The sequence below is a fragment of the Cyclopterus lumpus genome, chromosome 13 (genome assembly GCF_009769545.1).
Source record: "Cyclopterus lumpus isolate fCycLum1 chromosome 13, fCycLum1.pri, whole genome shotgun sequence".
In the NCBI taxonomy this organism is placed as follows: Eukaryota; Metazoa; Chordata; class Actinopteri; order Perciformes; family Cyclopteridae; genus Cyclopterus; species Cyclopterus lumpus.
The window spans coordinates 12,604,615-12,631,696 of record NC_046978.1 but is presented as its reverse complement, the minus strand read 5'-3'; the positions used below and the strand labels follow the sequence as shown (position 1 = coordinate 12,631,696).

Below are 27,082 nucleotides of genomic sequence, written 5' to 3'. Positions count from 1 at the left end.
AACAAGAGAAATCCCGAAATATTGATATAAATCATATGGAAACTGTGAAAATGAAATCAATAAATTAAAATCATAAAGAAAAGTGGTTGTTAATGTTAAGTGTAATGAACTATGTCTCTCTGTTATGCTTTACATGCAAAATGTCTGCACACATGCAAAACCAAAATAGCTTTATATAATATGAATAATTAGAATAATAATACTAACAATTAAGATAAAAAAGAATATTAACAATACAACATATTATTCACAATGATTACAATTAAAATAATATACAATATGAATGAACATAATAATAATAATAATAAGTTAGTGTCAGTTAAAACAATGACACTGAATTGTTTTCCGGCCTCAGTGATCCGATCAGAGGCTCGGCTCACCACGTCCAGCAGCAGGTTGGGAGGCAACCCACATCGGGGGAGGGGAGCCGGGTCTCAGAGGAGGAATGGAGGACTGCCGGCCAGGACACTCATACAGATGCACATGAATACACAGTGATAAACTATACATACACATAAACACACACCAACAATGGTAATGGTCACAACCTGTAAGAACATTAGACGTATTTTATGGGCACAACTTTTAATGGATATCTTGATTTTGTTTTTGCTCTTGTTTTTGAGGCCCCCAGAAAGGTTTCTTGGACATGAATTCCATTTTCTAGATGCCCCAAAAAAATCTCCTTTTTAATTAGGTCCTTGCTGTCAAATAGAACTCAGTCAGTGAGGGAAACTACAGTCCAAAGCAATGTTGGATGAACTGCAGCCATTTAAGTCTCCATCTGTCACCGTCTGGGCATGGCCAAGTGTGTGTTTTAGCTCCACATATGTTTGAGCTCTATGCTTATTAAGAGGGTTTGGGATCCAGTTCTCGAGGGTGTTGGACTTAAAAAAAAAAAGAAAAAGCCGAAAAAAAAGATATCGCCTTCAGCAATGTTCCTGTGATACATACTTGCCTGAACAGAATTAATACAAAATGACTGATTACCACATAATCTGATGTTATCTCTCCTCTCTCAAATCATGCACACTCTCCGTTAAAACAATTACTGTCATCTCTTCTGTTTTGCTTGGTCTCAATTATTAAATATTTGTCTCTCTGGTGTTGGGGGGAGGATTGCTGAAAAAAACAAATTTCTCATTCAAAAATCCTCACTGCATGCATTCGCATACTGAAAAATTCATCTAACACTTCTGGGTTACCGTGGTCCCTGAAAAATGTGTGGATGATGAAGCTTTTCTTCTTCTTCTTTCTGTAAGAGTGTAGGTCTTTGTTTTTCTGATCCTGAGAGAATGTTTTATTCTTCTTCCATTAGACATTGTATTATTGTGTGTAATCCATATTGATTTTATTTGACAAGGTTAAAGAGGCATTTACATATTTACTCCATGGTAACGGGAGCTCTTTGATAAGCGTACATGTTTTTATCAGACATCGTGCAAGTGGAGCGCACGGTATACAGAGCAGAATGCACTATAAAAGCACCACTGAGCCCATTCATCATTCATGCACTTCAGTCATTTAGCTGAAGCACTCAGAGTGACTGACGGAGTGCACCGGTTAAGTAAGCGCACCAAGCGTTGCAAAACATCAAAGAGTGCAGAATCATTTGGAAACCCACGCATTTATCATTCCAGTGTGGACAGAAGTAACGCATTTTAAAAATAATGTCTGTTATGTTACGGATGCTGCCAACGCTGAACACCTTAGAGACACTACAGCAGACAAATGGGCCTTTTTTTGTTGTCGTTACATTTCCCAAAAAGGGCTGATACATACTTGAGTTGTGTTTCGCTCCTAAAAGCTGCTACTTTCAAAACTCAAGAGCAAGTCTATGACTCCACACGGCTCTCAACATGGCGACGGCGCAGAGCTATGGGGGAATCAGAGTATGTGTGAGTGTGTGTGTATACACTATATACGTGTGTATATACATATATATATATATGCATATGTATATATATATACACGTGTATATATATACATGTATATATACACATACATGTATATATACACATACATGTATATATACACATGTATATATATATACATATACATGTATATATACATGTATGTACACATACACACATATATATACACATATATATATACACACACACATATATATATACAAATATATATATATATACACATATATATATATACATATATATACACATACATATATACATATATATACACATATATATATACACATATATATATACGCATATATATACATATATATACATACATATACATACATACACAAGTACATATATATATATACATATATATATATATATACATACATATATACTACATATATAAACACATACATATATATACACACACACACACATATATATACAACATTCTAAATATTGGCAGAGATTGCTCAAGCACCTCTGCAACCTGTTTCCCAGTGTACCCCCAGGCACTAGAGCAATTACCCACCATCCCCCAGGGCACTTTACACCGTCTCCAGGAAGGTTTTCTCTCCTGAAACAAGCAACCTGCTGCTGCCACGTCTGCGTGTAAACTAGCAGTCAATTTAACCTTCAACCTTCATTAATTCAAGCAGTCTGCATGCTTGCTGTGTTTTTGGATCAGAGGGTTTTACTGGTCAACTTTCCCCACCTTGTTTAGAGAAGATGAAAGCAGCGCCCTCCATGCTGCATATTTATGGTTACTTGACTTCACACCCAGCAACCTCAATCATCACGTGCGTTCTCTCTTGTGCTTCGTGCAATCTCACATCACTGAAAACTCAGCTAATCCAATTCCCTCTGAGGTTTTACGGATTATTATATATATATATATATATTATATTATTATATTATATATATTTATATTATATATTATTATATATTATATTATTATCATTATATATTATTATTGTCGTCCTCCCGTCTTTGCACCGGCTCTGTGTGCTGTCTGACTTTGTGGAGCACAAAACTCAAGCAAAGGTCGAACGTATGAAGAACTCCAGGGGAGGAGAGGCACTTTCTCTCTGCAAAATTGCAGAGAAAGATGAATTGAGAAATAACATTTCATACATTTGTACTCACACTGTGAAACTAGAAGAAGTGCACTTAGCAGCAGACCCCCCCCCCATCCCTCAAACAAAGACGAGCTGAATCTCGCTCAGCAGTGCCTCCCAGCTCTCACATAGCCAAGAAAATAATAGATTGAGCTTAAAACCCTCTTATTGATTAAAATAAGTATATAAGTATGTGTATATTGTCAACTATACTGTGAAGAGTAAAAAGAACTTTCCTCAATCTTGAATACTTTTAACTTGCTGTCGTGTTTCTAAGATGCAGCCGGAGCAACTTTCCAAGGGATAATGGGAGCTGCTGTGCAGTTGTGTCCCTTTGAACGCCACCTCCGTCGCTGTACTTCTAATTAGAGCTCCAACGTTGGCCCAGTGAAGCCCAGAAAGCTTTAATACACCGATGTGTATGTGTGCTGCATATGAAATTCACAAATAATAAAGCAGATTAATCCACATCCTTTTATTATGGCGATGTATTCCCACACCTGCTGTTTCTCCCAACAGGGAGCAGAAACCAATAAAAATGGACTCGAACATTCACATCTGGATTTAGACTCAAATCGAACGTAAACGTTCCCATCTGAATGTACAGTCAAGTAAAAAAAGAAATTAAACGATTAACATCTGGATTTAGACAAATATCAGTCAAGGCTTTATTCTGGCATGCATGATGAAGCTACATCTCCACCCACAATGCTTTTCTTCATACCGGATCCTGGACTGCAGACATTTGGTAGATGGGATGAATTGTTTCAAATATGCAGTGCATTTATTCATCTTTGTGCCCAAGAGCTGGGAGACGTATTGAGATGATATAGACCTAACATTACCTGAGAATATGGTCATCTTCAGGATGAATGTTGAAAATATTCTCTCAAACTGCAATACAAAACTGATAAAATATGATCCCTTTTAGTGGCTCTTTATTATATTAGATGACGCTTGTTTTACTCTGTCATCCACTGGTAGTTTCTCTCAAATACTGCAAAACCAGAAACAGTTGTATCCAATATGTTCTCATATTTTTTATATCAAGTTATTCAAAAAGCTATATTATGATTTTCTTTATTTTTTTTAAACATTGTCTACTTTTCTACAGCAAACCAGACTGACTGCACATTATGTCTGGGAATGTGCAGCAGTGCATGAAAAGATAAATAAAAATAGCACAAAGAGAGCGATGAGAAGCCGTGAAGCCTTTTCTCTCAGCGACCGAGTGAACACAACCAGTCCCAACGAGACGACGTGTGGAGACCAGCTACTCCTTATATGCTCATCGCGTCAGCTGCCCAACTCCAAACTTGATTATTAAGAAGAAGAAGAGTCAGAAATGATGATGATGATGATGATGAAAACCACTCCCAGGTTCAACGGTGACCGTGTAAACCCTCCCAAGAGCTGCCAGATGGTTCTACGGATCAAAGGACATTTATAATAATGACCCACTTCAAAAAAAGAAACAAAGAAAGAAAGAAAGAGGGGAGTATATGTTCATATAGGAAGTAAGAGAAGCACTTAAAGTGAACGTGAAGGGGGAATGTCTAGAAAATGACTAACAGATTCAGCCCGTTTTTGGCTGATCAAGCATCTATAGGTCAAGCCAATAAAATGAAAAGAAGGACAAAGAATTTGAGTGAGAATGAGGGCAGCTGAGGACAGTAAAGAAAATTCTAAAAATTAAAAAAGCTGTCGGTGACAGGAAACTCGAGCAGGATAAAAATCGAACCCTACTTTTAAAATGTAAATGTCCTGGTTCTATTCCCCCGGCCTCCCTCCCTCTCACATCCATCAGCATCCTGAAATGTCTTTGGTCTTGTTGCGCCGCTGGAAGCGCGTGTCGGTGGGGTCGAAGCCTTGCTCGTTGGCTCCGAACAGAGCCCAGCTGGGGGTCTTGGCCATGTAGTCCAGGGCCGAGAAGCCCCGCTGGCCCCCACTCTCCCCTTGAACCTGGACCAGGTCCTGGAAGCGCTCGTAGTCGATCCACGTCCACCACTCACCATCCACCTTGAACTGAAAGAAACACACAGATTATATATTATATATATATAATTTTTTTATGCACACTTTTAAGTATTGCATTATAAAAACTGTATGGAAACGACATCTGCTGCAGTAAATCGAGAGGTTTTCTGAAGGGACTTTGGTCCACAGGGACGCCAAAATCACCACACAAAATGAAAGTCGTAGCTTTGATCCGGAAAACCTTTGAAGTGCAAATCAAAAGCTGATAAAGGGTATCGACCTTTCTTTCATACCGCACAATCTATACAAATGGATGTAAAACATTATGCTCAGATACAGAGGAATAAATAAATGGACAAACACTGAGGGAAGTATCGCTCATGTAGCATGATCTAAAGATGTGATCAGAGACCCACGGTCTTCAATCTGCCGCCCGCTGTTCGGTTACTCTTTGAATGGTTGCAGATCCACCAACTCCATATTCTCCCTTCTCCTCAGATCTCTCCTTTTATCAATCACTGCAACTCCTTCACCCGACTAGCCATCCATCTCACTAAATAGACAGAAATAAATGGACAGAAGGAGCCAAAGAGAGTGTGTTTGTTTTTGAGAGAGAGCGAGCGAGAGACCAGTTTGAGATTTTGACTTAAGGAAAAGCCCCCCAACATCATTCTGCCTGGAGAGTGTGTCCTAGGCTTTCCCAGCATGCAACTGTGCTCTCCAGTTGATACATTGCCATGTTTCCCCTTGCAGATGGGGAAGACTGAGAAGGAACGGAGGGCAAGCAAAGTGGACATTACATACAACACAACCTTTTTCCTCCCGGAGTCCGGTGGCGTGCAGTAAATGAGGCCTGAGAAAGAGGCGGTGGGTGGTGGTTGGATCATTGGCAAACAATTTGGGTCTCTAGGCAACAAAGCGAAGCTGTGCCGTCCGCCGATCGCGGAGGATGACCTCCCCTCATGTGTGTGCATTGATCAATGAGCTGTGCAGTACTTTCACACACTCACAGAGAACTAATGGAGGGCCGTCACATCTCATCTCGGTCTGTGGGAAGTGAAACTCGGAGATTTGCTCTGTAAATGACTTTTCTCCCATTTGGTGAAAGATGCTACAGACCTGACAGCAAAGTGATGACGAAATAACTTCAGACAAAACAGCAATTGTAGGCTTATTATACCCTGCAACTATGAAGGCAGCATTGGCGATTAGCTTGAAATAAATAATGCTCTTATTATGACTTCACGCAATCATCGTATTTAACTGGATTTATTTTGGACCGTTAAACAAGATGTTTAAAGACATTCCTTTGGACTATGATGGACACGTTTCACTATTTTATAGACCAAACGATCAAACATAATCGCTCATGAAAATAATCAGTGAGTTGCAGCTCTTGTCAGAAGTCGTTGGCTGGAGCACTTTGGACAGATAAAAAAAAAAAAAAGTGTCATGATCTGTCGGTCTAAATTTTTGATGCATATTTAAAGACATTTTTTATCTCTATGGAAGGAGAAGTATTAATAAATCCGACAGGACATTTGACTGCAAATAAGGGAAGCCTTCAGCCGGACTGTGAAACACAACAGGTTAAGTTATCAGTGGGCTGTGACTGGCGTTTCCTTAACAGCATCCTCAGAGAGGAAGAAAAGAAGAAAAAGGCAGAGACGGATTGAAGATGACGGAGAATAGGGACGAGGAAAGGAGAGATGAAAGAGAGAAAAAGGCTGGCGTAAAGTAGAACGAGGGGCGAGAGAGGTAGAGAAATGCCTATCAATGGGAAGATCCCAGGGGCTGAAAAGGAGCTAATGATGATGTGTCAGACTCTCCATTCACAAGAGGAAGCTAAAAAATGCTTTCAGTTCCCAAACTGCTGGATTATTGATGACCGGCCACAATTGAAGAGTTAAGACTGCCCTCCTTGCTGTCTCTGAGCAGCTTCACACTGCTAGAGCAGCCTCTCTCTCCTCTGTCCTTATCCTTCTAGACCTTTCTGCTGCCTTTGACACAGTGAACCTCCAGATCCTTATTTCCTCCCTCCAGGACCTGGCATCTCAGGCATCGCGCTCTCACTCTTCTCATCCTACCTCACCGACCGCACTTAACGGGTAACCTGGAGAGGATCTGTGTCTGAGCCTTGTCCTCTGACTACTGGGGTCCCTCAGGGCTGAGTCCTGGGTCCGCTCCTCTTCTCTCTGTACACCAACTCTCTCAGCTCTGTAATTTCTTTCGCATGGCTTCCAGGAAAAGGCTCTCCCACCCACGACCTGACTATTACCTTCAACAACTCAGTGTTGGCCCCGACTCTGACTGCCAGGAACCTCGGTGTGACACTCGACAGTCAACTCTCCCTGACAGCCAACATTACCACAACAACACGCTCCTGTAGGTACATGCTGTACAAAATCAGGAGAATACAACCTCTTCTCACTCAGAAGGCGGCACAGGTTCTGGTCCAGGCTCTGGTCATCTCACGCGTAGACTACTGTAACTCCCTCCTGGCAGGTCTACCTGCTAATGCCATTCGACCGCTACAGCTCATCCAGAATGCAGCAGCTTGAAGGTCTTTAACCTAAACTTACCCACACTAGTCCGCTCCTCCGCGACTTTCACTTGTTACCGGTGGCTGCAGCATCCGCTTCAAAACATTGGTTCTTGCGTACCGTGCTGCGAACAGATCGGTCCAGTCTAGACCCAGTACATGGTAAAACCTCACACCCAGGACATGGTCTAACCTTACACCCAGTACATGGTCTAACCTTACACCCAGTACATGGTAAAACCGTACACCCAGGACATGGTCTAACCTCACACCCAGTACATGGTAAAACCGTACACCCAGGACATGGTCTAACTAGGGCTGCTCAATTAATCGAATTTTAATCGCGATCACGATTTTGGCTGCCACGATTAAACAAGCATGATCTTCAATTGTGAGGTTTAAAATGCTGCTCTTCCACATATCAAATCAAGCGCTTCCTCGACTAACGGAGAACGAGATGGGAGGTGTCATGCGTGCGCACCCTGCAGCGGCAGTCTAAAAAAAAGTTGTGTCTGCAGTCGACTCCGGTTAGTAGAAGAGGAGATAGACAACAGAACAGAGAGCAGAGGTACCGGGTGTCGTGTGAAAGGTCAAATGTCAGGAGCAGAAGGCGAGGAGCTAGTCCCTCGATAGGATCATCATCTGTTGTCTGGAAGGTTTTTGGATTTAGGATAGCGCGACAGTGTATCCATCCGCCTCCCAAAGGCAAGCCCTTTACTTTGGGTAAAGATTTTATTTTAAATTTTGCTTTAGGTGAATAAGAAACATATACGTTTTATTGTGATGCAAAGATGTGTACATTACTGGAACGTAGCACAACATGTGAAAGTGAAAGCAGAGTTCTTGTTCATTTAAACGTGAAAGAGCAATAAAAAGATGTTGTCCCTAAAAATAATGAATAATCGTGATAAATAATCCTGATCTTAATATTGATCAAAAATAATCGTGATTATGATTTGGGCCATAATCGAGCAGCCCTAGGTCTAACCTTACACCCAGGACATGGTCTAACCTTACACCCAGGACATGGTCTAACCTCACATCCAGGACATGGTCTAACCTCACATCCAGGACATGGTCTAACCTCACATCCAGGACATGGTCTAACCTCACATCCAGGACATGGTCTAACCTTACACCCAGGACATGGTCTAACCTTACACCCAGGACATGGTCTAACCTTACACCCAGGACATGGTCTAACCTTACACCCAGGACATGGTCTAACCTTACACCCAGGACATGGTCTAACCTCACATCCAGGACATGGTCTAACCTCACATCCAGGACATGGTCTAACCTCACACCCAGGACATGGTCTAACCTTACACCCAGGACATGGTCTAACCTCACATCCAGGACATGGTCTAACCTTACACCCCAGCTCGTTCACTTCGCTCGGCTTCTGCCAATCGGCTTGTAGCTCCTTCACTTCGAGCTAAAGACTCAACAAAGTCACGACTGTTTGCTGTCCTGGCTCCTCATTGGTGGAACGAGCTCCCCATTGACATCAGGACAGCAGAAAGTCTCTACACCTTCCGTCGCAAACTAAAAACACATCTTTTTTGACTATACCTTGAATAGGGAAGGTAGCGCCGTAGTAGCACTTTAGTAGCACTTAAATGGCTCTTATTGATAGCACTTTGTAGTTTAACTTTATTGAAGAAATTGTTACTTTCTTGATTCTTGTTGTTCTGAGTACTCGTGGTTGAATGCACTTATTGTAAGTCGCTTTGGGTAAAAGCATCAGCTAAATGATATGTAATGTAATATAATGTAATGTAATTAAGTAAATCAACTAAAAAAGGAAAGTATCTGTGTTAGCCACGATGGCACTGCGGCGTATTTAGGCCATTTTAGGTAAAACATACAAATAAATAAATCATGAAGCCCGGGGAGGGTGATGATGTTGGGAACATTTCTTTCATTGCTATGCAGATGATATCTGTTGATCAAACCAGGACACCAACCAGCTCGCTAAAATTCAAGAATGTCTTAAAGACATAAAAACATGGATGACCTGCAACTTCCTGATGTTAAACTCAGACAAAACTGAAGTTATTTTACTGGGCCCTGAACACCTCAGAGATCAATTATCTGGTGATGTGGTTTCTGTAGATGGCATCGCCCTGGCATCCAACACCACTGTAAAGAATCTCGGCGTTATCTTTGACCGAGACTTGTCCTTTAACTCCCACGTTAAGCAAATCTCAAGGATTGCATTTTTTCATCTACGTAACATTTCAAAAATCAGGCACATCTTGTCTCAAAAAGATGCAGAAAAGCTGGTTCACGCGTTTGTTACTTCCAGACTAGATTACTGCAACTCCTTATTATCAGGCTGCTCTAATAAGTCTCATAAATCCCTTCAGTTGATCCAGAATGCTGCAGCTCGTGTACTTACAAAAACTAACAAAAGAGATCACATGACTCCTGTATTAGCTGCTCTGCACTGGCTCCCTGTAAAATCAAGAATCACATTTAAAATTCTTCTCCTCACCTACAAAGCCTTGATTGGTGATGCACCATCATATCTTAAGGAGCTTGTAGTACCATATTGCCCCACTAAAGAGCTGCTCACTAAATGCGGGGCTACTTGTGGTTCCTAGAGTCCTAAAAAGTAGGATGGGAGCAAGAGCCTTCAGCATTTTACACGAAAACATCAAATGAGCTTTTACATGGTGTGGTAAAAAAAAAGAATATTAATGGAGATGAAGGACGTGTGCGGCTGTGTCTGATCTGCTGCTGCAGAATAAAAAACACATTATTCATCATTGCGTGTGAAGGGATGCTCGTCCACAGACAATGTTGATAACTGAAAGTAAGCTGCACCAAATATTGTCAGCAAAGTGAGCGTAACTAACATTACTACTTTTGTTTTGTTATTTAGTTGTGCAATTTCCAGTTTAAGTAGAGATCATTAGCCCGGACGCATCCTTCCACGGCCAAAAACATTTAGTTTAGGCTAAACGTACTTGATATTAAGAATAAAAACAGGATAAACTAGTCTTATAAACAAACTAGAAAAGTCCCGATCTCACCAGGTGTGTCTGCAGCAACCACGGCTGTAATGTTTGATTGAATTAACACAAACCACCATTTAGACTGCAGGTAACTCTTCCTCCACGCAGTCTCATGAGGTGCGACTACCGTTTCCTCTGGTCAGAAAGCGTCAGTCCTGCTGTGGGTTTAGTTCTTTTAGAGAAACACACTTTGGGAGTCACACTGGCTGCTTGTAGTGGTCAGCGCTCAGTTCAGTTTGATCAAGAGAACAACAATTTGTAATGATAATCCGAAAACAAGGGTCATAACGGAAGAAGTTGCTGAATCCTTAAATTAAGTGTCGTTCAATAAAATATGTCAAAAGATTTTAAAAAGTGTGAATCGCTGGAGCTCTAAGAGGTCATAAATGAGCACAAACAATATGAGGCTGATGGGTGCAGTAGTATGGGAGGTTAACCGTGGACTGACAGACACACAAACACATCATCTCCTGGCAGCAATAGTAACACAAAAAGGGCACATAATGAGTATTACTTTTTGAGTTTGTGTGCTGAACTTCACACAATCACTGACGAGCAGCGTCAATTACATCCAACGCTTTAGCCTCTTACGAGGGCTGCAGCTAACAATTATTTCTTTATTAATGAATATTATGAGAATTTTCTTGCTTAATCATTTTGTCTATAAAATGTGAGAACATGGTCAAACAAAAGAAAAAGAAGAAAAAAAAGCCCATCACTTTGTCCAATATGACAACTTCAAGTTATTAGCAGAGGACTCTGCTTATCTGAAAATATTCATGTTTGAGAGCCAATTAATTTGTTGTACTTGTGCTGGAAAAGAAAAGTCTCCCAAATGTAATAAACTAATACTTAATGCCAAGCAGTGTGCTAAATATGGGATCAGAGAGCCCTTGATACCATCCGAAAGCCTCAACAGCAAAATCTTTCATTGTGTAAACACTTGAAAATAAGGACTCGGTACGCATCAAGTGAGGGAAATATGTCAGAGAAATATGTCAAGGCAAAGTTCAAAGGTTAGAAGGAGAGAGGCCAGAGTGTCGATTGTGTTACATGGGACCCTCCGAAGCGGAGCTAACTTACCTTGGTGTGCGCAATGAGCAAACAGTTGGAGTGCTCGTGTTCGCAGGCGATCTCGTACTGAGGCAGCATGTCGGCCAGCTGCTGGACGAAGGCGACCACTTCCTGGTGCCAGGGGACGTTCGCCATGGTCAGGGTGCTGGCGGCGCTTTCGCCGCAGTACGTCACTCCCTGCACACACACACGAGCACGGGGTGAGAGACCAAAGCACAGAAAAGACCGGGGCTTTGCATTTCATTTGAGCAACGGGCCTGACGGGCACTGGACTATTAGGCCTGATAAGAACATATAGAATACATATTTAAATCGTTCACTTTTAGTATCAAAGACAACAGTGACTTTAATAGTGCAGTTGAAGCATCAAACCTAATAGCATACCAAACACACATAGGATTTAATTTAGTTTACAGTACATGCATTAATATATATCTAAATATATGATTGACATAAGGCTTCACACAGAGACACACACACACACACACACACACACACACACACACACACACACACACACACACACACAGCAGCAGCTTGAGTGTTGACATATCTTCCCATTCAGCGGGTGTGAGAAATGGAGTAGGATGCAGTAAACCATCTGGCCTCGGCAAATTAAAATCAATCAGACTGGACGCTGAGTGTTTTCTGATCAATTGCGGCTGTGCTGTGGTTAAAAGCCATGAGGAGGGAGAGGCACCGACAAGGAGAACAATCCCATGGCAGAGTCAAACTATTGACGGGCTGTGGGCGGAGAGCTGAAAGGTGTGAGGGAGCCATGAAGCCTTTGATGCCCGTTCTGTGTGAACTGAAGGCCTCTGCAGGAGGCCCCACACCCTCCAATATTCAAGGATCGTTTATTGACATTATGCAACACAGGGATGCACAACCAAGTGCAGTTGTAGCCCGTTTGTAACGCAACAAACAAAACAGAGTACATCCCTGTAGTGTTGTTTTTTTTCATGGGCAGATATGACATCTTCCCATTGTAGAACATTTAAGAAAAAATAAGTCATATTGATCGATTCTTTTAGGATATTTAACCCTGAATTGCACACCAACAATATTGTAGAGGGTGCAGATGCCGAATATGCTGAATTTTGAAACAATTCCAAGTTGTTTTACTTACTTCAGCATTTGTTAACAAGTCTCTTTATGTATACACACACACGCACGCACACCACCTGTGTGTCAGCGTGCTGTAATGGAGCCCAGGCAGCAGCTGCTACAGTGCTACCGTAATGTTGGCCAGAAAACGCTGTCTGATCCTCACCCAGTGAGCTCATGGACGAAAAACAAGAGGAACCGTTTCTCTCTGTGTGTTTAATGTAAGTGTCTGCATGTTTGAGGACAAACATGTTTGTGAGCATGATATCGATGCAGTCAGGCATTTAGCCATTCTGTCTTTCTAGTTATTGTATAATCTCTGAAGCAAACAAAAACCTTTGTGCAGTGGATGTAGAGAAACCTGCACAAGCCCATTGTCTGGTTATGAGTGAGCCATTCATAACCAAACTCGGCTGCACAGCTTTATGCTTCACGTACTGTATCATATTCAAGTCTCGCTTCGAGATGATCGTTGGTGAAAATCAGGGAAAGGCCGGCGGCCATAAGCCCCATTAGCAAGAATTGGACTGAGATACTATCATAACGGCTGATGCGGCATAACCATGGGCCCTGCTGATGCGTCCCCGCCCCCCCTCCTCTCTACCTCCTTCTGTTTCATGGATTGGAGTTCCATTCATACATTGTCATATTCATGTAATGTGTTTATGTAACTTTGTAATGCTGTTCATTCTGTACACATGACATCTATTGCTTCTGTCCATCCGGGGAGAGGGATCCTCCTCTGTTGCTCTCCTGAAGGTTTCTTCCCTTGTTTCCCTGTGAAAGGTTATTTTTGGGGAGTTTTTCATGATCCGATGTGAGATCCTGGGACAGGGATGTCGTATGTGTACAGATTGTAAAGCCCTCTGAGAGAAATTTGTGATATTGGGCTATATCAAATATTGGGCTATATAAAATAAACTGAATTGAAATGAATAACTGGATAAAATAAAACTGAATTGAATAACTGGATATTGCAAGTTGCTGAGAGCAGTTGTTTTTTAAATGCCAAATTACCAAAGCATAAATTGGTCAAAAGAAACATAAAATTCTGCTTCATTACTTAGTTCTGACCTCTCATTTATTTACATGATTCTTTTTTTGAGATCGTTAAAACAGTTCCAAGAGGCTGCGAATAAAAAGACCTGGTGGATCTTCCCACTTTATCCCTCAGCATTAATGTGACTTGTGCAAATCATCTCCAGGGAAGATGAAAAAACATGTTTTCTCCAGATATTACAACTCCCCCAATCTGATTGTTGAGAACAGAGTCCTAAATTAAATATAGAGGACTTTATACCCATGAAAGTGGTTTGTCTGAGGAAACCAAAAAAAACTCACTCCTCCAGTTACTTTCAGAGGCTTTCCTCTGTGGCAGATCGCACAAAAAAACATTCCTACAACAGTCTTCCATTAGCCCGGCTATTTCACATCTATCGGAGCTCGAAGGGGGATCTCTGCATCCAGTTGTGAACTGCAGCCGCTTCTTCGGTAGTTTGACCACATACGTCTTTGGAACCGTAGCACAAACAGAGCAAACCGCATCCTTAGGGGGTTGAGAGTCGGAGAGGAAGAAGGGTGCTGCTCGGGGTGGGGAAGGACAGAATTGATGAGGGCACCTTGGCGTTATCAGCCTCGTCCGGGTCCCCCGCCGAATAGAGATAAACTATTCAGGACTCGTGTGCTTCCAGGAAGGAGGAGATGGGAAAAGATCTGGGAGATATACACAGAGGGACTGAATGCACTGTGTTGTCGAGGGACGAAGGGAAAGAGCAGGAGCCTTTCACTTGTGCACGAATAACCTACGTGTTTCGCCTTTAATGGAATTTAAAACAGGCTGATCGCCAAGGCCCCCCCACCTGTGCACAAAATAAAGCTGTGTGCGTTTGACCAAATGTATCTCTTTGCCCAACAACTTATCCCTCTCTCCCCTTTTGGTGATCCATTTCCTTCCTGGGCGAGTGAGAGACCAGTGGCAGGTAAGTGGTATTGATTGGACACCGACATGATTAAGCACACATCGGACAGCAAGTGGACAGTTGACAGTAAATCGCACAGGATGAATGGGTTCCTCCACGTAAGATGACACACTAATAATGAATGGGTCTACGACAAAGGTTACTGCTGCTGTTGACGGGGGACAAACACTTCCACAAGCAATGCATCATATTTACAGACCAACACTTCATATCGGTGAATACATGCCCAGCACTCATGTCAATCTAACTTATAGATAGAGATATAGAGGTACATATAGATGTATAGGGAGTGTAGTGCTGAAGACTAATTGGGAAAGTGTCCATGTGTCCACAGCAATGCCCACGACAGTACGAGTGAACTGGAGGTTCAGTTGCCGCGTGTGTGAACCATATATACTCTGTAAAACTTGACTTTCTGATAGACCTCCGAAACCATCCGTGAGCAACGAGCTCTACCCATTCAGTGTCTGTTCAATAAACTATTCAAAAGACATTTGAGTTTGCTCATCACGTTTATTTCTCACCACAGCTCATACACTGCAGCTGGCAATACATTGTAGATTCAACTGGTTTGTTTATCGGTTCTCGTTGCAGCGTGTTCAACCCCAGCATGCACGCAAATACTGCCGGTTCACGGTTAATGATCGGTTATCGAGGGATCGATTATCGTAAAAATAAATCAATAAAATAAAATTAGCATCCCGAATAGAGATAGATAGCGATAGGTAGAGATATAGCTAGATAGAAGAGCTCGACCAACAACAGATCTTTGAAGGCCGATATACTAACGATAGTTTAGAGGAGGAAAGAGTCGATTAATTGTCCGATACCTGTATAAACCTGGAACTGACCATCAAAGTGACCTGAAACCTGGTCGCATATGACATGAATTCCACTTGTCTGTTTGCTACAAAATCAGCTTTCATTTTCTAGAGATAGATAGTTAGTCTGTGGATAGAAAAGTCTATGGCTGTAGCGCCAACAACTTCCTGCGACGCTTGGTTTGCTCTTTTATTTCATAACCATCCGTCTACATAGTTAGGAGAAACCCACTCAACATTGTGCAAAAAACCGTTCCAATGCCAAAAAAACTCCAAGAATAAACCTAAACGACAATTAAGGCAATTGCCGAAAATAGACCTCATTTGTTGCCTTTTCAGATGCTTTCATTTTCGCACCAAATTACCATATACAATTCCTTGCTTTCTGGCCGTGGGTATTACATTTACCCCAGCTAAATTAAAAAAACAGCAGATGAATGTTTAACTACACCAAGAAAGGAGATCTCATATCCTGTATTTTAGCATTCCTAGATTAGCTTTGATGGGATTTTATAATAGTTTTTAAGTCTCTAATAGCCAGCCTTTGATCTATCACAAAAAACATGTTCTCCTTAGTCAGTTATTTAAGAACAAAGATGTCAGTGAATTTGCATCTGGAATAATCTATGATTCAATTTCTAACTTTCTGAGATACATCAAAGTTGCAAAGTGTTACCATGATGTTGTGTCTCTGAAGCATTGTGCATAGTTTAAATACATTTTATTATTGCCATCCAAGCCATTCCACAGAGCTGATGCTAATTCCCCGGACTCCCGTCAGTCACGGCTAATTTGAGAGCTGGTGAAATGATGAAGCGAGTCCCTCCGTCATACTGCCACCAGTCCGTCCTGGGACACACAGATTACTGAGCTGACGGTCGATAGCACGCCCATAGCTCGGTAGCCAGAGGGGCTCATCTGTTCAGTAAAAGGACGCTGTACTGCTCACAGGCAGGAGGAAGGGAGGAGGCCAGAGATAGAGGAACACGGAGATCATCATTTAGAGATGAAAGACAAGAGCGATGAGAAAGAGAGGGAGAATTCAGCCCGACAGCGACCATTTATCTGTTGCCAGTGAGACTAATTAAGTAATTGATTGTCAGGATTAGAAGAAGATTTCACTGTGATTTCCACCGCCAAATGATTATTTGCGAGAGTAGCACTGAAACCAATGTTGTCAATGCTATTAATCTCTTAAATTTCCTTTTCCGACTAATAGTTTTGTATATGAAATGTCAGATAAATTATGAAATGGTGAACGTTCATAAGTTTTAGCGTTCTAAGTGGTTCTAAAAACATTTTCGCACATAACCGAACGTAGGTTTCTGAATGACGATACAGTCATATATCCATATACCAATCGATAGAGGCAGCGGCAGAGCAGCAACTCCAGAGTCCTGTGAGGTAAAATGACTGTTTTTGACAATGGATTTGAGGTTTTGAAGATAGCCTTAACAGCTAAATTACTCAAATTTATAGCCGTATATAACATATACTTGATGTTTTACTTTGCCCTCAAACAGCACTAAAGCCCTTATATATTTTTCTCTTTAAAGTCACCAGACTCCATTGAAAAAAACTAAACTTGCACAACACAGGATACATATAGAGATGAAAGACAAGAGCGACACCCTTTGAGTTATTTCCCAAATTCAGCAGCTGATGTTGACTCAGCTAGTGCTGCCGTTTACATTAAAACATAACCTTATTGATCAACTTATTGGGGTAACCTACGTCACTTGTCTAAATCTCAGACATTGACTTCACAATGTAAAAGCAGGGAAGCAGCAAATCTTCACATTGGAGACGATGGGACCAGAAAATGTTCAGCACTGATAAATTACTTGTAATTAGTTGATTAACAACAGCGGTGTCTTTGTCACTCATAGTTTGTTTGGGGGGTGTTTGCTGGATATTGATATGCATCTTCATATCCTTCAGGATATAATAAAAATGTCAAGGATCTTGTTCTCTGTGTCAGAAAAAGGAAGCAATGCATGAACAAAAAGGTGAAAATGTGAGTGCAGCTTAATTCATATTAACATCTCAGTTCCTGTGTAAAGACACATTTGATGGTTATGTCCGATTCCCTGTCCAATGCACCGCTCCCTGCTATCTTGTTAGTGCTGTGCCTGCCATGATATAACAAAATGCCATGTGGATTAATACACACTTCTGCGAGAAACCATTAATAGAAAAGCCAGCGAAGTGTCAGTGAGCAACTTAAGACTCAGAAGAGTGAGGTTTTTTATTCCAGCCCATTAACAGCACATCATAAACCCCGCCATGAAGCCAGGACTTTCTTTAAAGCAAGTTGTTGATTATTTAATGTAGCAATAAAGCAGACCATGAAAGTAAGACAAATCAGCTTAATGTATAGGAAAGAAGGAGCGGAGATGGAAATCCTTTAATTGCGACACAGCTGGTCAAATTCATTTTTGCACAGATTGCATAAAAATAATTTTTGCAATCCAAGATGGCGTCAACGAAATCACAGAACTGGAGGATTCATAACGGCGGTCCACCAACCAATGGAGGAAGTCCCGATGACTACGTCCACTTCTTATATAGTCCATGGTCTTTACATATCAAATAGTTGTTTGATGTTATATTAATGCTCTGAATATACTATATTGCGCTTTTAAATTAAAGAATAAAAGATAAAACAATTAAAAGGGTCACGGGTAGTTTCCAAGCTCCCCCCCCCCACGTTTTTTGTGTCCCAGCTAACGCTGCAGTCAGCAGCCGCCAAACCAACTGCAGTGCAATTGCAACTCCTCACTGTCAATGTGCGTCCACTAAAAGTGCTTGCTTCTGCCACTGACAGGCTGAAATGTTGTATTATATGTGATTTCCATAATGTGGAAGTAGAGTTACCTTGAGCAAGACAGACGATAGAAATGGAGCGGCTCAAGCAAAAGGGCTGCTTTCTGCAGGGTGATCTCTCAATACTGGACCAATTTTAAAAGCGGTTGTCCCCATTAGTTTGTTAGACACAAAAACATGGGAAATAAAGCACATTAATAAGAAACTCTCGGGAGAGAGTGAACTGGATGTACTCGAGTACCAACGGGGATGTGCTCCTCCATCTGCTGGCTTAGTGAATATGAAGTCTTAAACTCCAACTGGACACTTTGTAAGGCTTTGTATACTCGTCTCCAGACTGACAACTCAAAGAGCCTGGCTGCATTCTGCTGTCCCCGAGCAGTGCTCTCAATGACTGCAGTTCAAAAAGAGACTCACACAACACGAAGACGGGGGTTCAATTAGTCGGACTGACAACCTTAAAAACATTAAAAAGAGTTTTTATCTTCATTGACTCTCACATCAAACTAATTGCAGTGTTAGACTGCATTAACCATTCACTAAACTGGTGTGGGTCATGAATGGGTGCAAAGACATTTTGCCGGCTGGACAATGAACGGACAGAAAGTGATGAGACGAACGCACCTAGGGTGCATGATTGATGGGAGGAGAGTGAGCGCTTAATAAGATTCCCAAAAACACTTTATTACTGGGAACATGAAAAGCACCTTCTCGCATAATCCGCCCAAAACAACCAAACACACACTTTTCTGCCGTTTTTTTTTTCCACTGACTGCAGAGGAACTCCTCATCACATACTGCTGCTGTTTTCTGCCAGTCGCAGACAGTCTAATACCTTTTTGTAGTAAATGTGAAAATAAGTGGTGCTATGAACGTGTGGCTGTCCGTCTCCTTTAGCACAGATCTACTGTTTGAGCACCAGGGGCACGTTCAATGAAGCAAGTTCACCAAATAAGTCTGACTCGTTTTCAGTTGATTTGGTTCCATAAAGCAAATTCTAGATAGTTCAAGCTCAGTAATTTGGTAACTGGGAAACCAATTTGGTCAGGGACAGCTGACTGTAGGGCGAAGAGTTCCTGATCTATTTTATCTGTTATCTGACTTGGATTTCCGATAGCCAATCATCTAAACTAGAGAATAGCATGCACACTCAAGTATCTTGATGACTTAAACCAGACTCGAGAAAGTCTTAAGTTGGCCTTCATGGAACGATGTTAGCCCCGCCTCCTTTGTTAGGTACATCCAGGCCAGGCGATTTTATGCCCTACTCTCTTAGCCCACTTAGACGGACACATTTTTATTATGAAATTAACCGAACAAATCACAATCTTCCAAATGTGATGTTTAGATTACATTAAAAACATTTGAAATGTGTCATATGCATGTGGAGCTACATCACAGATACATAGGGATTGACAATCATAGGTAAATAGGCCAGATTTGGTGCAAAAACTGACATTTTCCAAGGTTAAGCAATCCGAATTCCGATTAAAAATTAAGAATTTGAATCTGTGAGCTCAAGCGAGTGTATTTCATCTTCCCTGGTCTGCTTTTTTGTTTATTGCAAAGCTGGCTAACTGATGATCTACAGATGGTGCTATAGTGTCTAGTGTGAACAGTTACATTAATAGGCTGCAAGACGCAACATTATTACTTCCAGTCTTGTACGCGCCTGCACACCCTCCACAGAATAAGTTGGGTCAGAACTACTTCTGGTGTGCTGTTATTTCTGCAGCATCAGCACCATGATGCAACACCAGAGGAAAAGAACAGAGACGGGGAGAGCACATTAACAAGTTGCTCTTGCTGCTTTACAGAAATAAATAAATGTAAAAAATGATTAAATGCATATTTCCAATGAAATATAAATGAAACCGTCTCATCATTTTTGTTCTTACGATACTTCAAAAGCAGATGTCAAGGATGTGCATCGAGACAGCGAAACAGACTTGTTTCTACCATATTTTCATAAGACGACCAACAGATCCAGTATCCACTGGTTATGCCCTGAAGGGGGGCGAAGAAGCATGGGCCGATCCATAAGCTTACGCAAGTGTGAAAAAAACAGAAAATGTAAATGGAGGCGAGAAACATAAATGGTGTATGATGCATCGTTTGGACTGTGCTCCTCTCTCTTAAGGTGATAGAGAGTAAAGAACACCATAAATAAGCTGCCACCTGCTGCCGTATGAGAGTGTGTGTTCTGGGCAGTCCAGGTGGGATCCATCTTTGCTGCTAAAAAGAGACCATTCAGCTCAGTGAGCCGAGCATGGACACGTGAAGGTCGAAGGGAAGAAAGAGCCGCGATAGCTCGGTTACCAGGTAGCGCAGGAACGTCCGATATGCGCTCTGGATTATGAATGGCTAACTTTACACCGTCGCATGTGCAACGTAAGCTGACAAGCGAGCCATCTCCACTTGGTTCTCATCTCTGTCCAGAGTCGCACATGCTCAGTAGCGATTCGGCCAGGACGTGCAGATCGGGGAGCGAGTGACACGTGGTATTGTTGTTCCTGCATAGGGGAAATGCGAGGATAACATGATATGGGACACCCACTCATACCGGATCAGGCATTTTGGGCTGTATTAAAGGCCTTTCACATACTGGTATTGGAACAACTCTTTGGGGGAAAGGCAGGATGAGAATGAGCAGATCAGGCGTCCAAACCAATTATCTTGCACCCCCGCAGTGGGGTGAAAATAGAAATCAACTGAATCTCAACTTAAGTTGACTTCAAAAGGTCAGGGCTCTCTCTTATCTCTGCTATCTGAGGAGGAGACCATTAATTGTGCTGGTCTCCGAGTCCAGGCACTGGTTAAAAAGAAGCAGAGGATAAACTGCACCAGGCAGCACATCCACAGTACAGAACAGGCAGATTTCTTTATGAAAGCAACAAACTCAAGTTCCCAGTTTGATTATTTTGTTTTTATGCACAAAGGCAGTGTACTACAATCAACAATAAAGAACAGCACCCTAAACAAAGTGCTTTTAGGTCGGCTGTAGCTCCAAGTCCAGTATCGCAACCTGAATCTAGCCACCATACCCCTTGTTTTAGTACGTAGCCTAAGAGTGACAAGAAAAAGAAAAAGAAAAAGCCCAGGTGCACCGGCAAATCGACCTTGAGAAAGACGCTGACCGTGAAGTTCCTCGGACGGGAATGAGTTGTCGTCCCGTAACCACAAGGCACCCGGTTCGATCCCGCTCTCCCCATAGTCGCATGTCGAAGTGTCCTTGAGCAAGACACCAAACCCCCAGTTGCTCCCTGCAGCCCACTGCTCCTTAATAACTAAGGATGAGTTTAATGCAGAGAAGAATTTCCCCACTGTGGGATCAATAAAGGTGTATATTTCTAAAAAGTTCTATTTCTTTCTATTTCTAAAATAATTGAAAAGGCCAGATGTAGCAGCTATATAGGCCATTAATGCCCACAGCTCACCTAGACAAGCTCCTTAAAAATAAAAACGGGACCCACTACAAACAAATAAATATTCATACTACAGCTTGAATTGATGACTATAGGGATATCAGCTGCCGTATCACCAGACTTCAAAGCGGCTTCTTTCCTCGGGCTCTGAGACTCCTTATCCTCCACCCTCCATATACTGTATAGTAGTTTATTTTGGTGTTTTTCTTATGTAGCAAAATAGGACTACACTCTGAATTTCGTTGTTGAACCCTGGAATAAAATAAATGTGCAACCCTTGTAACCTTGCATTGAGAGAGGTGTGGCATAGAATAGATAGAAACAATGAGATGGTAATGCAGCAGTCCACCAGGCAGATATGAAGCAACTATACACAACAAAGCCAGGTCAAGTCTCAGGTACAATATTCTGTACGTAGATAGACGGATAAGATTAGGATGACACGATGTTCCTGTCAAACACTCACTTCAGGGTTCCCACTCTCCCAGAGATCCAGTTCTAGGACTTCTAGAGCGTTTTCAGTGATAATCCAGCTGGTATTGTGCCATAAACTAATTGACCTCTTTTTGTCTATGAATTATATTTACAATTGCTACCTCATAACACATCTGAAAATTACAAGCACCCACAGAGGCGTTTATGCTCCATTAGTTGCATTGTTCTCGGAGACGCCAGAGGTTGTACAAAGAAACGGTACTGCCAAGAACCAACAAGACCATGAGTATAAGCATAAAAAAACATAATCCAACCTCCACAATGCTGGGGAGGGATTTTAGTTATCTGTAAACTCATCTCATATTCACGGACCACTTTATTGCCTTTATACAAGCCCTGTAAAGAAAGAAGTCAAGGATTACATGCATTATGAAGGAACAACGGTTTAATATCTTGTAAACAATTTGAGTCGGCTGTTACAAAAATGTAGAGGTGCACAACTGAGCGCCGCGATGCCGAGCCTTCATGCTTGACGCGCAATTACATCAAGTTCTGGCGCCAATCCCTCACCAACAGAGACCACCAGAAACTTATTCCCACTCATAGAACACAGTATTTACTGGCAACATCAATAATTCATAAAGTTAGACAAACACAAATTTGCTCGCACTCAAGTGCCCCGAAGTTCTTAAATAATAAAAAAGCTTTAGATTACAAACAAAAGTCTTTTCTGGCTCCGAGTAAGTCAACACGATGTTCGTTCTTTGCCCTATTATTTTGGATACAACTAAACTTAGAAATGATGGATGACTTGACGTTTAGTTGGAATACGGGTTTGTTCAGCCCGTTTCCCTTCATGGATAAATTGGTGGAGTGCCAGAGAGACAAGCAAGGGAGATGCTGACTCTCACCCATTTGACATATTCAGCTTTGCTTATTGGCTAAATTAATTAAATACAAAGGTTTCTGAGATAGAGAACACTATCAGATATAAAGTCTGTGCCGCTGAACCCTACCTTGACCTCAATGAAGTCCGGCTGGCCCAAAGCAATGAGTTCCGAGTAGGACAGCATCTCCTCCACGTTCCAGGCCTTCACCAGCGTCAGTCTGTACACCGTCCTCTGTCTCTGGATGGATGGAAAGGAGGAAAGAAACGAGCGACTGTTGTAGTAATGCTGTGGGGCACATTTAATGTATTATAGGTGTAAAGATAGGCCTTAAACAACCACATCCAACAAAGACATCTCATGCATCCATTTACACATGAAGCCCAGCGCCAGCTTGAGCCAGCAACACGTTTGTGCAACACTTCTGTCTAGGTTTTTATAGAAAGTTCTAATTGTTGCCCAATATTGTTATAGCTGAACTCGCAGAGATGTTGTACACCGTTATAGAAACCAGAATTAGATGAGGAGTTAGAACAGTGTGTGCTGCCATAAGCTAGGTGTTTGCCGTTTTGAATGAGGTGGTTTGATCATATCAGCTGCAACAACTCAACAAACAGCAAAGAAGAAAAAAAGTCAGTCGTTCAAATTGGGAAAAAAAGAACTTGCGTTGCTATCTGTTAAAACAATGATGTAAAATGTTGATCTGAAGGATTAAGATTAGTGCCAATACAGGCCTCTTTTTTCTTCTTCATGACATTCTATCTAACTTGTGACACCTTTTCCAATTACATTTCCAATGATTTTTTTAATCCAGGTACAAAAGCTGTCAACAATGTCCCAACAATACTGGAACGCCACAGCATCGGCAGGTGAACAGGGAAGGAAGCAGGGCATTAAACTAAATAAATAAAGGAGGTACCAGCCCCTGTGGAAGCACATTGCGAGAGTAGAACCACATCAAATATACACGCAACAATATGCAGGTCTCTGAAAATGCCGTTTTTAGATTTAAAAATGATGATATTGTAGAAGAAATATCAACATAAATATAAGTAGAAAAATATATTAGACTTTACTCCGTATTGGCAAATATATACAGATTTCAATTGATGTCAAGGCCAAGCAGACCTGATGTGGTGCTCAGTTAACTCTCCCTAGGTAAATAAAGATCCATGCTCACAGCTCAATGGTGGAGACTCAGGCTATTGTTCTCTGTGTACAGCAGGAGGAAAAAAAGGATTATTGAGATTGTGATGAGAGGGAGAAAGACAGGAAAAGACAGAGGTGAAAGAAAAAAGGCAATACAAAGAAAGGAGTAAAGAGAACGGGAAAAGAGGGAGCACTCTTTCGCTTGTTTCCTCGTGCTCTCACCGTAAAGGTTATTTGTAACACAAGGTCCTCTCTGCCCAGTAGGAGGGGAGATAATTGGCCAGTGGAAGTAGGGAGGTGAGGCTGCCTCTGTTCCAAATCCGACACTGAAGCACAACTCCATCAATCCCCCCTGCGCACTGCCGGGGGAGGCCAGGTGGAGGAGAACAGAGAGGGATGAGCGCGAAGGAAAGGATGGAGTTAGAGCCCACCGTGAAATGGAGACTTAGAAAAAGGAGACATGGGGGGGGGGGGGGACAGAAAGGGAACGTTTATTTTTGGAAACGGGGAAGTGGCACACAGAGACATGATATTGTCAGATTGACTATATACGTACAAACCCTTTATTGAGAATGCGTAATCCCCTGAAGTTATGGCCCGAGTGGATTCAATTTAAAACCTTTGGTCATAAAACTCTATCGACACAAAGAAACAATATTTAAACCATTGCTCTCCATTTGATTCCATCCATACTCAAATATGCCATGGTAATGAACGTACTCTTTAAAATAATCCATGACTCTCCTGACTTACTTAAATTGTTCACTCTTTGTTTCATTGCAGCCATTTGCTAAAATCAAAAAAGTTCATTTGACTTCTCATTACCCCATCTTGACAGAAAAAAACTGAAATGTAGAAATGTTTGCAAATTTATTAAAAAAGAAAAACTGAAATATCACATGGTCATAAGTATTCAGACCCTTTGCTGTGACACTCATATTTAACTCACATGCTGTCCATTTTTTCTGATCCTCCTTGAGATGGTTCTACTCCTTCATTGGAGTCCAGCTGTGTTTAATTAAACTGATTGGACTTGATTAGGAAAGGCACACACACCTGTCTATATAAGACCTTACAGCGCACAGTGCATGTCAGAGCAAATGAGAATCATGAGGTTCAAGGAACTGCCCAAGGAGCTCAGAGACAGAATGGTGGCACAGATCTGGCCAAGGTTACAAAAGAATTTCTGCAGCACTCAATGTTTCCAAGAGCACAGTGGCCTCCATAATCCTTAAATGGAAGAAGTTTGGGACGACCAGAACTCTTCCTAGACCTGGCCGTCCAGCCAAACTGAGCAATCGTGGGAGAAAAGCCTTGGTGAGAGAGGTAAAGAAGAACCCAAAGATCACTGTGGCTGAGCTCCAGAGATACAGTAGGGAGATGGGAGAAAGTTCTACAAAGTCAACTATCACTGCAGCCCTCCACCAGTCGGGGCTTTATGGCAGAGTGGCCTGACGGAAGCCTCTCCTCAGTGCAAGACATATGAAAGACTGCATAGAGTTTGCCAAAAAACACATGAAGGTCTCCCAGACTTTGAGAAATAAGATTCTCTGGTCTGATGAGACCAAGATTGAACTTGTTGGCGTTAATTCTAAGCGGTATGTGTGGAGAAAACCAGGCACTGCTCATCACCTGCCCAATACAATCCCAACAGTGAAACATGGTGGTGGCAGCATCATGCTATGGGGGTGTTTTTCAGCTGCAGGGACAGGACGACTGGTTGCAATTGAAGGAAAGATGAATGCGGCCAAGTACAGAGATATCCTGGAAGAAAACCTCTTCCAGAGCGCTCTGGACCTCAGACTGGGCCGAAACCCAATTGAGCATCTCTGGAGAGACCTGAAAATGGCTGTCCACCAACGTTCACCATCCAACCTGATGGAACTGGAGAGGATCCACAAATCCAGGTGTGAAAAACTTGTTGCATCATTCCCAAGAAGACTCATGGCTGTACTAGCTCAAAAGGGTGCTTCTACTGAATACTGAGCAAAGGGTCTGAATACTTATGACCATGTGATATTTCAGTTTCTTTTTTAATAATACATTTGCAAAAATGTCTACATTTGTTTTTTTTCTGTCAAGATGGGGTGCTGAGTGTACATTGAGAAATAAAATGAACTTTTTTGATTTTAGCAAATGGCTGCAATGAAACAGAGTGAACAATTTAAAGGGGTCTGAATATTTTCTGTACCCACTGTATGTTCATACAACAACCAAGGAAAACTATTAAAGTGTCAGACATTAATAGTAAGAGCTCATATTTAGCTGGAATCCACAATGAGCTCTTTCCCCATTTCAGGACCAAAGGCCAAAATTGCAACTCATCCTTCTTTAAGCACGTCACACAAATAAATAGATCCAATAACATTATTATAATAATTATAATGAATCTTATTGAGAGAAAACTATCTGCCCCTCTCCCTCTCTCATATATTCTGGCGATGGACGGCTCCTTAAACTGTCAGACTGCGATGCATTATTGAAAATACTGAGATTCCAGAGAGCACGCAAGGAATGTTCCGGTTTTTCCACTGAATGGACCTTAAGTCACTCAGAGGGTTAACCAGCAATACCAAAGTACCCATAATCACCAATATTCTACATTACATATTTCTTATGCTAACAGATTGTTTCAACATTGTCTGAGAGAGAAATTGACAAACAAATTTAATTGGCGATTAAAAATGTAATTTACAGTCATAGAGATTTAGGAGGCTGTGTGCAAACTGTTTATGGTCTATACAACTCTGATGACTGCATCCTTTACTGGGATGACCATAATATTTTACCA

General features: G+C 41.7%; 1 protein-coding gene across 1 annotated transcript in view; it reads right to left on the bottom strand.

Moving 5' to 3' along the window:
* Positions 1-3,501: 3,501 nt before the first annotated feature.
* The window catches only part of tyw1 (tRNA-yW synthesizing protein 1 homolog (S. cerevisiae)), a 53,392-nt gene continuing 29,811 nt past the window's right edge, over positions 3,502-27,082 (bottom strand). The window contains exons 14-16 of the mRNA XM_034548575.1: positions 23,272-23,382; positions 11,672-11,839; positions 3,502-5,071 (exon numbers count right to left, since the gene is read on the bottom strand). Of these exons, the coding sequence (XP_034404466.1) occupies positions 4,850-5,071; positions 11,672-11,839; positions 23,272-23,382 (501 nt within the window). The 3' untranslated portion in view covers positions 3,502-4,849. The remainder of the gene's footprint in view (positions 5,072-11,671; positions 11,840-23,271; positions 23,383-27,082) is intronic.